This window comes from Oryza brachyantha, chromosome 3 (genome assembly GCF_000231095.2).
Source record: "Oryza brachyantha chromosome 3, ObraRS2, whole genome shotgun sequence".
In the NCBI taxonomy this organism is placed as follows: Eukaryota; Viridiplantae; Streptophyta; class Magnoliopsida; order Poales; family Poaceae; genus Oryza; species Oryza brachyantha.
In genome coordinates, this window is record NC_023165.2 from 26043370 (window position 1) to 26057337 (window position 13968).

A 13968-nucleotide genomic window follows, 5' to 3' on the forward strand; every position below is an offset into this window, starting at 1 on the left:
TTGGATAAGAGGGCAGGTACGGTGGATTCTCGTGTCTGTCTCCATCATCTTCTTAGGCCTCATAGAGTGACATCGACCTTTATCCTCATCCAGCCAATGACGATGGTCTTCTTCTAGCTGATCACTACTAGAGATTAGCACAGTGTGTTTCTTTTTTTTTTTGAAATTTGTTTAAGTACAACAAAAAGTAATAAAAAGTATCTCAAGGTACCGATACCTTGCGGTACCAAATTGTTTCTGATCGTCGGATCTAACAGTGCACATCCTACTCAGCTATATCCAATGATAGAAAATGATTTTGTATCTCGAGGTACCGATACCTCAAGGTATTTTTTGTTGGACCGGAGCAGATTTTTTTTTTCACCTCTCTCTTTGAAATGAGAAGAGAAGAGAGGAGTGGAGATGGGATTTTGATCCATTGATTGGCCGGTCATGCAGTAGAGATGCGCCAATCGTGCCGAACTTATCCTCCACACTAAAGCGCCCAGTTGGTGTACTGCGTAGGATGATTCTCTCCACTCTATCTCATCTCAAACAGTGGAGAAACTGATCTCGGTTAGTGCAAAAGCAGAATCAGTTTTGCTGTTTATACTTTGGTGATCGAAAGACCGAGATCAGGTCAGCCGTAACAAGGGAATTAGTGAGAGGGAAGTCGTGGTAATTAAGATACCATGGGCAGAGAGGGTGGAAAGTTAACTAAAAGAACAGGTCGGTTTCCACACTTTCCAGCTATGTACGAGGTGATTTCCCTTTCCTTTTGAGGAGAGATAAGACGCAGATGAACACAAGGATGATATATTTACTACTTTGAGAGAGAGAGGATACGATGATTTATATGTAGGCCCTTATATAGATTTATATTGCACATATTGTAGAAGCATGTTATTACTCCCTCCGTTTCACAATATAAGATGTTTGATTTTTTTCTTACAAATGTTTGATCATTTGTCTTGTTTAAAAAATTATGAAAATATCATTTATTTTGCTTGTGACTTACTTTATTATTAAAAGAACTTTAAACATGACTTGTTATTTTTTATATTTATATTAAATTTTTAAATAAGATGAATAATCAAACGTTGTAATAAAAAATCAAACATCTTATATTATGAAACGGAGGTAAGGTATTACTTATTACTGTCTATAAAAAGCATTCACGACTTTTTTTTATCATCATTTAGACAAAGATGTGAGTGCAATAGTGCATGTGTATATACTTAAACTGCAGGCTGATGCTCCCGATAACACTGGTTAGAAAATTAACAGCAAAGAAATTAAACCTACTAACACATCACATCCTATGGGCACTCGGTATAACGATCGGGTGTTTGCCACTTAATCAGCCACGGTAACGATCAGCTATACAAATGGTGAAAGTAGATAAGGTGGTGTTCTTTCATGGACAAAAAATAAAAATTATCTGATTTTTAATAGTAATTTAATGATATAAATAACAAAATTAATTTTCTTTAAAAAATATGAGTGATAAAATTTTTATTAGAAATTTTTGGTAAAAAACATTATTTAGCAGATAAGACAACGTACGCTATGCTATAAGTATTAATCTAAGGACAAGAGAGTATGGTCAAAATAGTGCTTGTTACTATTTTGGTGCTGGTTTGGCTAATTAGAAGTGATGTCTTTTCACCCAAAACAAACACAGCATCTTGCTTAGTAAGATGCTTAACAACGTGATTAAACTAAGCACTATACTGATTTTTTTACCAGCACCTCTCGCTATACTATTTTTTTTACAAAAGCTTAGCACTGCATTGGAGATGCCTAACACAGTAAGATTCACGAGGAGGCAGCACAAAGAGACTCATCTTTTGGTTTTCCATCAAAAAGATAAACGATATATTTATAAATAAAAATAATTTATAAATAAAATTTTATATACGTGTATATAGCGACCTAAATCAAAAACTAAAAAAATATTAGAAAAAAACTTGTCAAAAATTTAACTTTTGGTTTAGGCCCTGTTTAGTTTCTAAAAACTTTCCCAAAAACATCATATCGAATCTTTGGACACCTAAATAAAGCATTAAATATATAAGAACATTAAAACTAATTATACAATTATGGAAAAATTGTGAGACAGATCTTTTAAGCTAATTAGGATGTGATTAGCCATAAGTGTTACAGTAACCATCATGTGCTAATGACAGATTAATTAGACTCAAAAAATTCGTCTCGCGGTTTCTAAACGGAATCTGAAATTTGTTTTGTAATTAAACTATATTTAATACTTTAAATATGTGTTGAAAAATTTAATGTGATGTTTTTGTAATTTTTTTTGCGAACTAAACGAGGCAAAAAACGAAATGACGAGGGGGCCGAAAACGGCAGCACGACAACTCACCCCGTAAACGTCAGCGGGATGCGGCGAACCGATTCCGTGTCGGGCGCGTAGACTTAACTAGTAGCAAAGGATGTGCGCGGTGAGTGTTGGCCGCGTCACCACCCATCCCCCCAGCGTACGCGTGTCCGCGTGGGCCACCGGAGCGGACGGCCCTCCTCCCTCTCTACCCCCCGCACGCACTCTGCGGCCAAAAAGGAGTATCTTATCTCCGATCTAGCTAAGTTGGTGGTTAGATCGAGAAAATTTTTAGGAGAAGTATCATATTAAATGTTTGATCGGATATCGGAAGGGGTTTTTGGACACGGATGAAAAAACGAATTTCACGGCTAGCCTAGAAATTGCGAGACGAATCTTTTGAATCTAATTAATCCGTCATTAGCACATATTGGTTACTGTAGCACTTATGGCTAATCATGGACTAATTAGACTCAAAAATTCGTCTCAAGATTTCTTTCATAACTGTGCACTTTGTTTTTTAAGTTCATCTCTATTTAATACTTTATTTAAGTGTCTAAAAATTTGATGTGATGTTTTTTTAAATTTTAGGAACTAAACAAGGCATAAGCCACCCCCACTTTTGGAGCTCGGCCTGGCTGACTCCAACCCCGCGCGGAAACCAGCCAGCAGCACAGCAGTCGCGCGCGGCTGCTCGCCCGATCGAGCGAGCCCCCGGCCGGAACCCCTCGTTTTTCCGCGGTTCGCGCGGCTGACCGATGCCGGAGTACGTGCCTCGTGCCCGTGCAGGCAGGCGGCGGGGCCGTTGGGATCGCGTCGTCTTGTGCAGGCGCGGCCAAGGTAACTGTTTGCTGAGCCAAATACCATCGCTACGTGTCAGCGTGATTTCCTTACGGTGACCACAGTAACTGTAAAAAAAAACTTGATGAACTTGAGCTCTAAACATTTGTATTCAAAATCCATAATAGGGTGGGTTATTCATGGTCACAGTTACCACATGATTTGAATGAAAAACCATCGTAATCAAGAAATAATTGAAAATTCGTAGTATAAAAGTTTTATTGTTGTTTCACCGTAATAACCACATGGGTTACCATATAGGTTAAACTAAAAATTATCACTTATTAAACTGAAAAAATAGATTTAGATAAATCTCATATAAATGGAACCGTTGGTTACCGTTACCGCACCCTAGCGATAAGCTCAAGCGATAAGCTCAACTAATATAGTTATCGTGATGATAATGAATAGTTTCGTGAAGTAGTTTGTTATTTATTGTAACTGACGGAGCTATATTTTTGTCTACACACCGAACCGACGAGAGAGGAGTGGGGACAGTAGGGACCATGACAGGTCGAATAACACAGTGGGGACTCGGCTCGATCAGGGAAATAATGCAACCGAACTTGGATAGCCAGTGACCGAATTGAAGAGACACAAAGCACTATGATTGTAAACAAACAAGATATTTGAGCACTAACGTCTCCATCGCTTCCGACTTCCCAGCTTGCTGTTTGTGATGAACGTAAGTAATGGATGTGATCACCATATTAATTCTTACTTACGTGCAATGCGTAATTTAAAGCTTCATTTACACCTAAGGATTTTAGAGAACTTATACTCAAGTTGGTTTTTCACATCAATCGGGTTGATTTCCTTATTGCAACCGAGAAAATCACACGCTCTAGAGAAAAGTAATGGAGTTCTGCAAAGTGCTCAATCTCGCATTGACGTAGCTATCGAAACATTGAGACATCTCATAATATTATTGTAATTCTACATAAACATGTCTCAATCTGATGGATGAACAGAGTTGATTGAAGATAAACAAACTATAAATTTATATTGCTAGCTACAATATGAGCTTCAAGGTATTGTGTGTATACGAGAGGTGATTAAATATTAATGGTACAATTTATATTCATTATAAGTATGGTTGGGCTCAGCAACCCATACTTTTATTATGTAACTTTTGTGTTTTTCATTCGATATTTTGCCAAAAATATAAATCCTTTTTATTATCTTTAAGGAAACCAAATTTAAACAACTATATTCTAAAGTCTTTAATTTTCCCTAGAGCAAGTCCAAAAACGCAACTGTAAAATTTGTACCATCGTCTACGGCTTTGGATCCTTCGGAGAGACACGTACGGGATCATTTTCTATCACGCCGGAGGGACAGGTGGAAACACCGACAGGGCCATCTGGCCTTGGAGCGTTGCACGGCGCCACGAAAAAACCCAAATCTACCACTGCCCCCGTCTCTCTTTGGAGCGTTGCATGCAGCCACCTCCTCAAACCAATCGCCGCTCGCCCGCCGAACCGATGGGCCGGCTGCGCCTGCGCTGCGCCGCGAGACCAGGGAATCGAAGCCGCGGACGGAGGGGGGGAGGAAGAATCCACCGAGCACGGACGGATTATTCCAAATTTCCAACGCACGCACGCAAGCAAGCCACCACCAAAAAAAAAGAAAAAAACAACAGCAACAAAAGGGAAGCTAGCACGTACGACACGCGAGGACCGCATGGCAAAAAGCTTCGCACGCGGCGTGGACTGGAGTGTGAAATCTGGAAAGTGTGAGGGGGCGGAATGCGTGAGGCGTGGGAAGCGGTAGATCGACATCGCTTGCGCTCCGCGGGGTCCGCGAGTTTCTCGCGGTGGACGAGACGCGACGCGACGTGAGGAATCGGGGACGCGAGCGCGCGCCGCGCGGTCTCTCGCCTCCGCGGCCGCCACCCCTCCGAGAGACGAACAAATCCTGCGGTCCAGCTCGCAGATTCCCCCGCCCCGCTCCTCGCCGCTATATATCGCGCAGCTTCCAGATCCCCCTCCCTCACCCTCACCCACCACCACCACCACCGCCTTCTCGTTCCCCCCGTTTCCAATCCGCGGCCTTTGCAGTTCTTGTCCTTGATTCCGTTCTTCTCGTCCTTCCTGCGAAGATTCCAGAGAGAGGGGGAGAGAGTTTGTTATTGTTGTTGTTGTTGTGTCTGAGTGTGCGCTCATGGGGCTGGACGTCGGGGAGATCGGGATGGGGCTGGATTTGAGCCTGGACCTGAAGATGTTCGCGGCGAGGAGCGCCGTGAAGATGGCGGCTGCGGCGGCCAAGGAGGAGGCGGCGTCCGGGGTAGACGCGTGCATCAGGAGCCTCGAGGAGGAGCGCCGCAAGATCGAGATGTTCAGGCGCGAGCTGCCGCTCTGCGCGCGCCTACTCGCCGACGGTGAGAAGAGCGTCTGCTTCCTCTGTTTTTTTTTTTTTTGCACTTTTGGATTCGGTCGCGGGTTTTCTGACGTTGGTGGTGTCTTGTACAGTGATCGAGCTGATGAAGGAGGAGGCGGGGAAGAGGAGGAAGGACGGGGACGCCGCCGCCGCCGCCGCGGAGGCCAGGGCGGAGGACGGCGACAAGACGAAATGGATGAGCACGGCGCAGCTCTGGGTGGACAGCCGCGGCAGCGACTCCGATTCCGAGGTAGACGAATCATTCCATATATACGTATATATTCTGTTTTGATTTCCATCCCTCTCTGATTTATACAACTGTATGAACTGTATGATTGTGAAGTTTTTCTATGTTTGCTACGATAAAAAAATTAAGTTTTGAATTTTATTGAAATGGATCCCTTTTTACGATTCCAGAATGAACGACGGAGTGGTAGCACCTCGCCGGCGTCGAGGTTGCTCGGTGGCGCGGAAGAGTCGTCGAGGTCCGTCGGCTCTGTTGGGCCAACGCCGTACTTTAGAAGGGAGGACAGGGTGGGGCTACGACCTGCTATGCCGTTGCTGCCTCCGGTTGCTCACAGGTCGCCTCCTCCGGCTGCTGCCGCCGCCGCCGGCGATGACCACAGGCACGTTGTCGCTACAAGCTTTGCCCGCGACGTGCCGTCACCCGTCCCGGCGGTTAGCTTGCAGACTCAGGCTCAGCAGCAACAGCAGGCGAGGAAGTCGAGGCGGTGCTGGTCGCCGGAGCTTCACCGGCAGTTCGTCGCCGCCTTGCAGCAGCTCGGTGGCCCCCAAGGTACATACGAGGCCGAACACCATTACACCTTTCCTTGAGACGCAAAGATCACCGGACTTGAGAGTCCTCATCGAGTTTTTCCACCATGATTGCAGTTGCTACACCGAAGCAGATCAGGGAGGTGATGAAGGTTGATGGGCTCACCAACGATGAAGTGAAAAGCCATCTCCAGGTGAGCAACTGCCCTCATTTCTACAAACATTTCGTCAACAAATTATCACTTCCTAGTTCATATTCATTCCATATCTTGTTTGTGGTGATACTGATTTGATCATGCCATGCAAAATATTCAGAAATATCGGCTGCACAATCGGAAGTCGCCAGGCACATCTCCGGCGAGCCAGTCAATTGTACTTGTTGGTGATCTTTGGGTTCCTCAGGAAGTAAGCTGCTCTCAGTCCGGATCACCTCAAGGTCCCCTTCAGCTCTCCGGCTCAGGTGTGGCCGTCTCGGCAGCCACCGCCGGCGACAGCTGCTGCGAGGACGATGACAAGTCGGAAGGCTATGTCCGGAAATGATCGAAAGATCGCGCTCGTGGAATCTTGCTAGACAGAGAGGGTAGATTGATGGATTTCCGGCTTGCGCGTCGGGGGATGCAGAAGCTCAGAGAAGATTGAGCTGTTGTGAGCTCAAGGGATGAGCTGATCATGAGCTGGGTTTTGGTGGTGTAGATGAGGCTTGCAAATTGTCGGGCAGACCCCAAATTTTCGCCCTGAGATTTATATACATAGAGATATATATATACAAAATTCGCATATTGTTGTTTTCTCATGTGATGAACTGATGATTACTTGATCAGTGATCTCAGTTCAGTTTGATGAACTTGGTATGCTGATGTGAATAAAAATGTTTGGCTTTCTCCTCTCTGCGTTCAGTGGAGCTCAAATCGTTGCGGTTGCGGTTAGGTTCTTGCATCTTCTTATCATTGAGCAGGTGTTTGCAACAGCAGGTTGCCGAAATGTAATCTGGCAGGATGAAAACTGAACATCTTGTCCTGTATTGATAGCTGTTCTGGTTTTCTGAAGGGTCCCCTTTCTGAATTACCTTGAGTCCTCTACCGCTGAAATCTCACCAGTCGTACTGTTGCAACAATACAAAGTTTCTTCCACCAAGGTGAATCAAGGACCAAGAACATCACTGCTGGCCTATCCGTCTATGTGTATCATTTGTTCTGACAAAATCTGCGTTTCCTAACACCTCCGTTTCCTCCTCTATATTGCAATCTTAGTACTGTCCTTAATACAAAATCATTAGGCAGAATTGCTTTCACCACCCTGGTTGAAGGCATGCTTGCTCAAAAGCCTCAAACTTACAAGGAACACCCTCATTGCAAGACCATCCATGAGCTGGATACCCTGCATAGATTCCACGATAAGTTGCACGTCGTTCTCATATGCATGCCCTAGCTAGCATTGCTATCTTCGCGAGTCAACAACTATTAACTACTCTTACACCTCTGACCGCCCCCGTGCTTATCCGTTTGATTACTATAATAATCCGAAGGGCTAATTGGCAACAAGTTGCCCCCTCTTTGAGCGTGTGTGGAGTATGTGAGTTGGCCTGCTTGGTGCGAGATTATCTCCACGTAATTTATATGCAGCAGAATTAGTTTTCTCCGCTGCTTTAATTTTTGTCCGTCCAATTTGGCACATGAACTGAATTTGCCTCCGGTTTATCTGAATTTTTTTTTCTCTGCTCCTACCTGGCTCAACTGTGCTCGTTCGTTGTGAGGGACGCAGCCTGCGAATATTCTTGCTGTTGCTTGCAGCATCTTCAGCGTCCTTTTCGCTGTAAGATGAGTGCGTGGTGAGCAGCTTTCAGGCTCGCGATGAGCTTATTAAAACGCCGGTTTGATTGCCATTTGCCCTAATTAATCGGCTGCTCGATCCTGCGGCGGATGCGTGTGGCCTTTCCATGTTCGGTGAGCCGATGACTGAATATTCTGGGTTCTTTTTTCTTTGATGTTCTGCAAAGACAGCTAAATGATCAATAGATCAGGAGCAAGTATGAATTTTTTTTCTTTGTTTTTGGTGTTCTGGTGGCGCTGACACTGATTCTGATCTGAAGAATCATGGAGCTGTGTTTGATCTCACATTCCTGCGTGATTTTCTCCGTCCATAATACAAAGCTGTTGCTGAAATGTAAATGCATGAAGAATCTGAGTACACTTCGGTGCCATGCTTAAAATAATAAAATGTTCCATTTTGCCACGTTTAACTGAAATGACTCTTTTTCTTTCTGAGCGAGAAATGCTGAAGTGTCTCTTTGCTAATGAGGTTCTGATTGGGGATTGGGATAGTTGTAAACCGGATATGTTCCCTTCCCTCCCACAAAATTGAAGGCGTGAGAAGCGGTACATCACTCATATCCCTTATCCTCAAGAAGATCACAGAAATAGACAATAGACACATCTCTCTCTGTATTAAATTCGTTGTTAAGTACAATCAATCATAAATCTTATCTACACGTCGATTCAAATTGCCCCAGAAATCATCTCTTCCATAACAAGGATGTCCTGGTGAGTTTGGAGAAAGAAGACACAAAATATCAGAGTGCTGATTGTTTTTTAACAGGTGAGTTCAGTGTGTCCAGCATTAGATTTTTCTTTCGCATTAGATGGCTCATGTGGAGTTAATGATGTTTTCTTTTTTATGCTTGTCTAGTTTGTTGCTTTCTTTTTTGAGAGAGAAGAGTGCATGGTTTATTGCCGAGTGGCATTATGGGTGACAAAATCAATTATATGAAATGGGCTGATCTAAAGCGATGTATGGGCTAAGGTAGAATAAGGCTGATGAAGGATTCAGCCCACATACACAGGATACGTTTCCATCCTTGCTTTTCTCCTGGCCCCTTTCTTGAAAGAATCGTTGGAAGATCGGAATGAATCGGCATAGTAGTTCGGCTACGCTCGTTTTTCGTGAGTGCATTATTCTTCCGTTTTTACCTATACATTTTTTGAATGTTAAACTGTATGTGTTTTGTAAAAAGTTTCTATACAGTATATGAATGTTTTTCGAACTGCAAAACGATGCGTAATTTGTAAAAGTTGAAATTCATCCTCTCACATTTTTCAAATAGATTTTCAACTTAATAGGAGTTAATATCATCGTTTACACCATCAAATAGCTATTAAAGTTTAGATAATTTTTCATCTTTTATCCATAAAAGAACACAACCGGCGTCCACAATCCACGTGCTTGGCAAGATAAAATTCTCACCTTATAAGAAAAACAAGATTTGAATTCAACACGATGTTAAAAATCCTGAAGCTCAATAGGTACACTGATCTGAAAGTAACATTTTCTTATTTAGCGAGGATATCCATTCACCGGAACTCTAAAGAATTCATTTCTAGTCTTCAATTTGGACCTACGAAGACTTTGTTGTTCTTTTCTACTTGCTCTGTCCAAAAATCGAGATATGTTACATCTTCAATATCCCTCACATGTCTATTCACAATATTACTTTCTTATTAACGAGACACACTACCGTCACCACTAATTTGACAACTTTATCTTAAATTTAGAGTCTCTATGAGATTGAGAGAATATTATCTTAAAAAGTTAAGAGTGGTGAGACAAATATAGACAAACTAAAAATGACGCATTGGACATCAGCAATGACGAAGGACATTGAGCCAAAGGATAACATACACCATCTATCATGCAAAGTACAACTTTAGTGTAACAACCGCCGCATCGAGTATAGTAACATATTAACCTTGTTTAAATGGTTGTGGAATTGATTACCATATATTATATCAAAAGAGTAGTTACCAAAAAATGGATGGGTCAGGTTTTAACACCTCAAATACCAAATTTGGTATCTCTATGCATGCTATAGATTGAAATATCTTATGTTTTTTGGGAATTGTAGAAATATCATACAAGTTAGAATATGAAAGGTGATAAATAAAAACAAATAAAAATGGTGCATTGGACATCAGTAGTGACAAGGACAAAGAGCCAAATGATAGCATGTTTCATTTATCATGAAATGTTAAAACTAACGCAACGTGGAGTTTAGTTGCAGAACATACTTGCAATGTTAAACAATTATGAAATTAAGTGAAACCCATGTAATGAAGGGGGATTTAACCAAATTTTGAAGGAGAGAAGTTTTAGTATGTCAACTATAAAAATGGATACCTCTATTTTATATATATATATATATATGTATGTATGTATATATATATATATATATATATATATATATATATATATATATATATATATATATATATATATATATATATATATATATATATGCTCTAATTTGATGTCTCTTATGTCTTTTTAGAAATTGTAAAAAGTTCATACAAATATAATATGGAAATGTAACAAATAAAACAAACAAAGAATGGTGTACCGGGCATCGATGGGACAAGGACAAAGAGTCGAAGGATAGCTTGTGCCATGACACACTGTGGAGTATAGTCATAGAACATATGTAAAATGTCTAAAAATCTAAATGGTTATGAAATTAATCACCATCTCTGAAACAAAAATAGTATTTTTTTACCACCAGATTACTAAGGATTATCATTAGTTACCAATCATTGGATGCGTTAAGTTTTAGCACCTCAGATACCAAATTTGATACATGCATGTATGATATAATTTAAAATCTATTCCGGCATTACAAAAAGTTTACTGGAAAATAAATTATGAAAAGGTGCCAAATAAAAATAAACTAAGAGTGATGCCTGATGCATCACTAGTAATGAAGGACAAAGAACAAAAGGATAAAGTAGCATGCAAAATACAACTTTGGTATTAGAACCCTAATCATATACTATAGTCATAGAGCATATTTGCAATGTTTAAATAGTTATGGATTAATTAACACATCTCGTATTATAAGAGCTTTTTTAACCACCTATGTGCTAAGAGTGTTCATTAGTTACAAATTTTAGAGGTGCTAAGTTTGAGTACCTTAACAAATCATGTACCAGTCAAACTCGACCACTAAACCATAAAACAACGTTTTGGCATGGTCAATGGCTGGTCCATGTTTGATAACTACCAAATTTTTACATTCTTTCAACTTTGTCTTAAAAGGACTTGATTTTTCCTTTCTTACCGACCATCTATTCATGAATTAAGAAATTTTATCCTTTCAATATCTCTTACCTACCACTTCACAAAACTACTTTAATATTAATGACGGGTAATTTGGGCTTTTACCCTCACCACTATTTTATAAAATTTATCTCAAAATTGGAGTCTTTATTGGACGAAGGGGGTATTACCTTAAGAAGTAGAAGACGGTGTGACAAATAAAAACAAATTAAAAATGGGGCATTGGAGTATTGGACATCAATGGTGACGAAGGGCAAAGAGTGAAATGATCACATGCACCATCTATCACGCAAAATATGACTTGGGTGCAATAATCGACGGACTATGGAGTATAGTCATTGAAGGTATTAATAGTATTTAAATGGTTATGGAATTAATTACCATCTCTTGCATTTAAAGAGGCATTTTCCACTAATTTGTTAAGAGTTCTCATTATTTACCAAAATTTGGACATGCCAAGTGTTAGCACCACAAATGCAAAATTTGGTATCTCTCAGTTTGCTATAGTTTGAAATCTCTTATGTCTTTTTGGTAATTATAGGAAGTTCACAAAAGTTAGAATATGAAAGCTAGTAAAAACAAATAAAGAACGATGCATTGGACATTGTTTTCATGAGGATAAAAATCCAAATGATAGCTTGTGTCATCATGTAAAAGACAACTTTGATATTAGAACCAACGCATTGTGGGGTATGGTCGTAGAACATATTTGCAATGTTTAAACAATTACGGAATTAATTATCAACTCTAGTAGCGAAAAGGCTTTTTAACCACTAACTTGCTAAGAGTTCTTGTTAATTACCAAATTTTGGAGGAGCCAAGTTTTAGCATGTCAAATATCAAAATTGGTACCTCCATATAAATGCAACATTTTGAAATTTATTATGTCTTTTTGGAAATTATGAAAGCTCGTAGAAGAGTATAATATGGATGTGCAACAAATAAAAACAAACAAAGAATGATGTGTCGAAGTAGTAACAAGGAAAATGAGCCAAAGGGTTGCTTGTGCCATCTATCATGAAAATATAACCTTGGTATCAGAACCAACACATAGTAGAGTATAGACATTGAACATATTTATATTTACAATGTCTAAACAATTGTGGATATAATTACAATCATGTCTTATAACAAAAGAGTTTTTACCACCCATTTGCTAAGAGTTCTTACTAGCTACCAAAATTTGGATGCACCAATTTTAGCACTTTAAATACCAATTCGGTACATCTATGTATGATGTAGTTTCAAATCTATTATGTTCTTTGTGAATTACAAAAAGAATAATACAAATTGAATATGAAAGGTTACAAATAAAAATAAACTAAGAATGATGCACCCGACATTAGCAGTGACAAAGGACAAAGAGCAAAAGGATACCTTACGCTATCTATATTGCAAAATACGACTTTGGTATTTCAACCGACACACCGCTTAGTACGTCCTGAGCATATGAGCATTTTTTAAATAACAATTGTGGAATCTCTTGTATTAAATCAAAGGAGTCCTTTACAAAACTTTTGCTAGGAGTTTTCGCCTGTCACCAAAATTTAGTGGTAGCAAGTGCTATTCTATCCTATAGTACACCAATTGGTGTGAGTTATGACTCATTGCCACAGAGGACATATCTAACGATCTAGAATTATTTACAATAATTGAATGACCCAAATCAACTCTACATCCCTCACTACCATACATAGACAAATTCTTCTATATATTAGAAACTTCCTATAAAATAAATATATACACTTTCCATGCATATAGCTCATATGATATGTTATATATTATGTGTGTATATTCATATAATTACCAAAAGTGATAAAGTTGTGTCTCGTTGAGTTTTAAAAATTTATAAGATTAATCATTATATACACTATTAGATTTCTAAATTTTGTATGATTAAGATTTATGATTAAGTTTCTTTTTACTTGGTCTGTGATTTGTAGTGGATTTTTGTTAGATTGTGATAAAAGAGTTGTTCACTGGGATTGTACGAATTTGCCTAAATATTTTATTTTACATGAATTGAAAGATAGATCACAATTACATTGTATTAAAAGAGTCATACATATGTCTTTAAAAAGGTATATATTTAGCACATCTTTAATATGCACATGACTTAATAGTATGATGGATGGTACACATATGACCATGAAACTTTTTTGGTTGAATATGACATAAAATCGTGCAATGTCTAAAACATAAACTTACTTTTAATTAATTGATTTGCATTATCAAATGTCACCATTCATTAGTGCAGGTATGTTTGATATATGACTTGAATCAAATTAAAGTGCAATTAGACCTTATTTAGACAAAATAATTTAACTAACATGAAATGAAATGATGTATGAATATAAATATTATGATGTTGTAGTGTTAGCACGCGTATATTGCTAGTATCTTATTGTGCCCTAAATTTTATACCTCCATGTTATTACTGTGTTCGTATCTACCATGTCAGTTCAGAACTGTGACATTGCTCAAATAAAAGATCAAGGAAGAGAATAGTTTCCCTTATAGAAGAGCAGTCAGTACCCACACTAGATCTAATATTT

At 39.5% G+C, this 13968-nt stretch overlaps 1 protein-coding gene across 1 annotated transcript; it reads left to right on the top strand.

The window, feature by feature from the left end:
• The first annotated feature begins 5137 nt into the window (after positions 1 to 5137).
• LOC102710679 (transcription factor NIGTH1-like) lies at positions 5138 to 7099 on the top strand. The gene is made up of 5 exons (XM_006650579.3): positions 5138 to 5537; positions 5629 to 5786; positions 5954 to 6332; positions 6428 to 6504; positions 6626 to 7099. The coding sequence occupies exons 1-5, from the start codon at positions 5321 to 5323 to the stop codon at positions 6848 to 6850; spliced, it is 1056 nt and encodes a 351-aa protein (XP_006650642.1). The 5' UTR covers positions 5138 to 5320; the 3' UTR covers positions 6851 to 7099.
• Positions 7100 to 13968: the final 6869 nt, after the last annotated feature.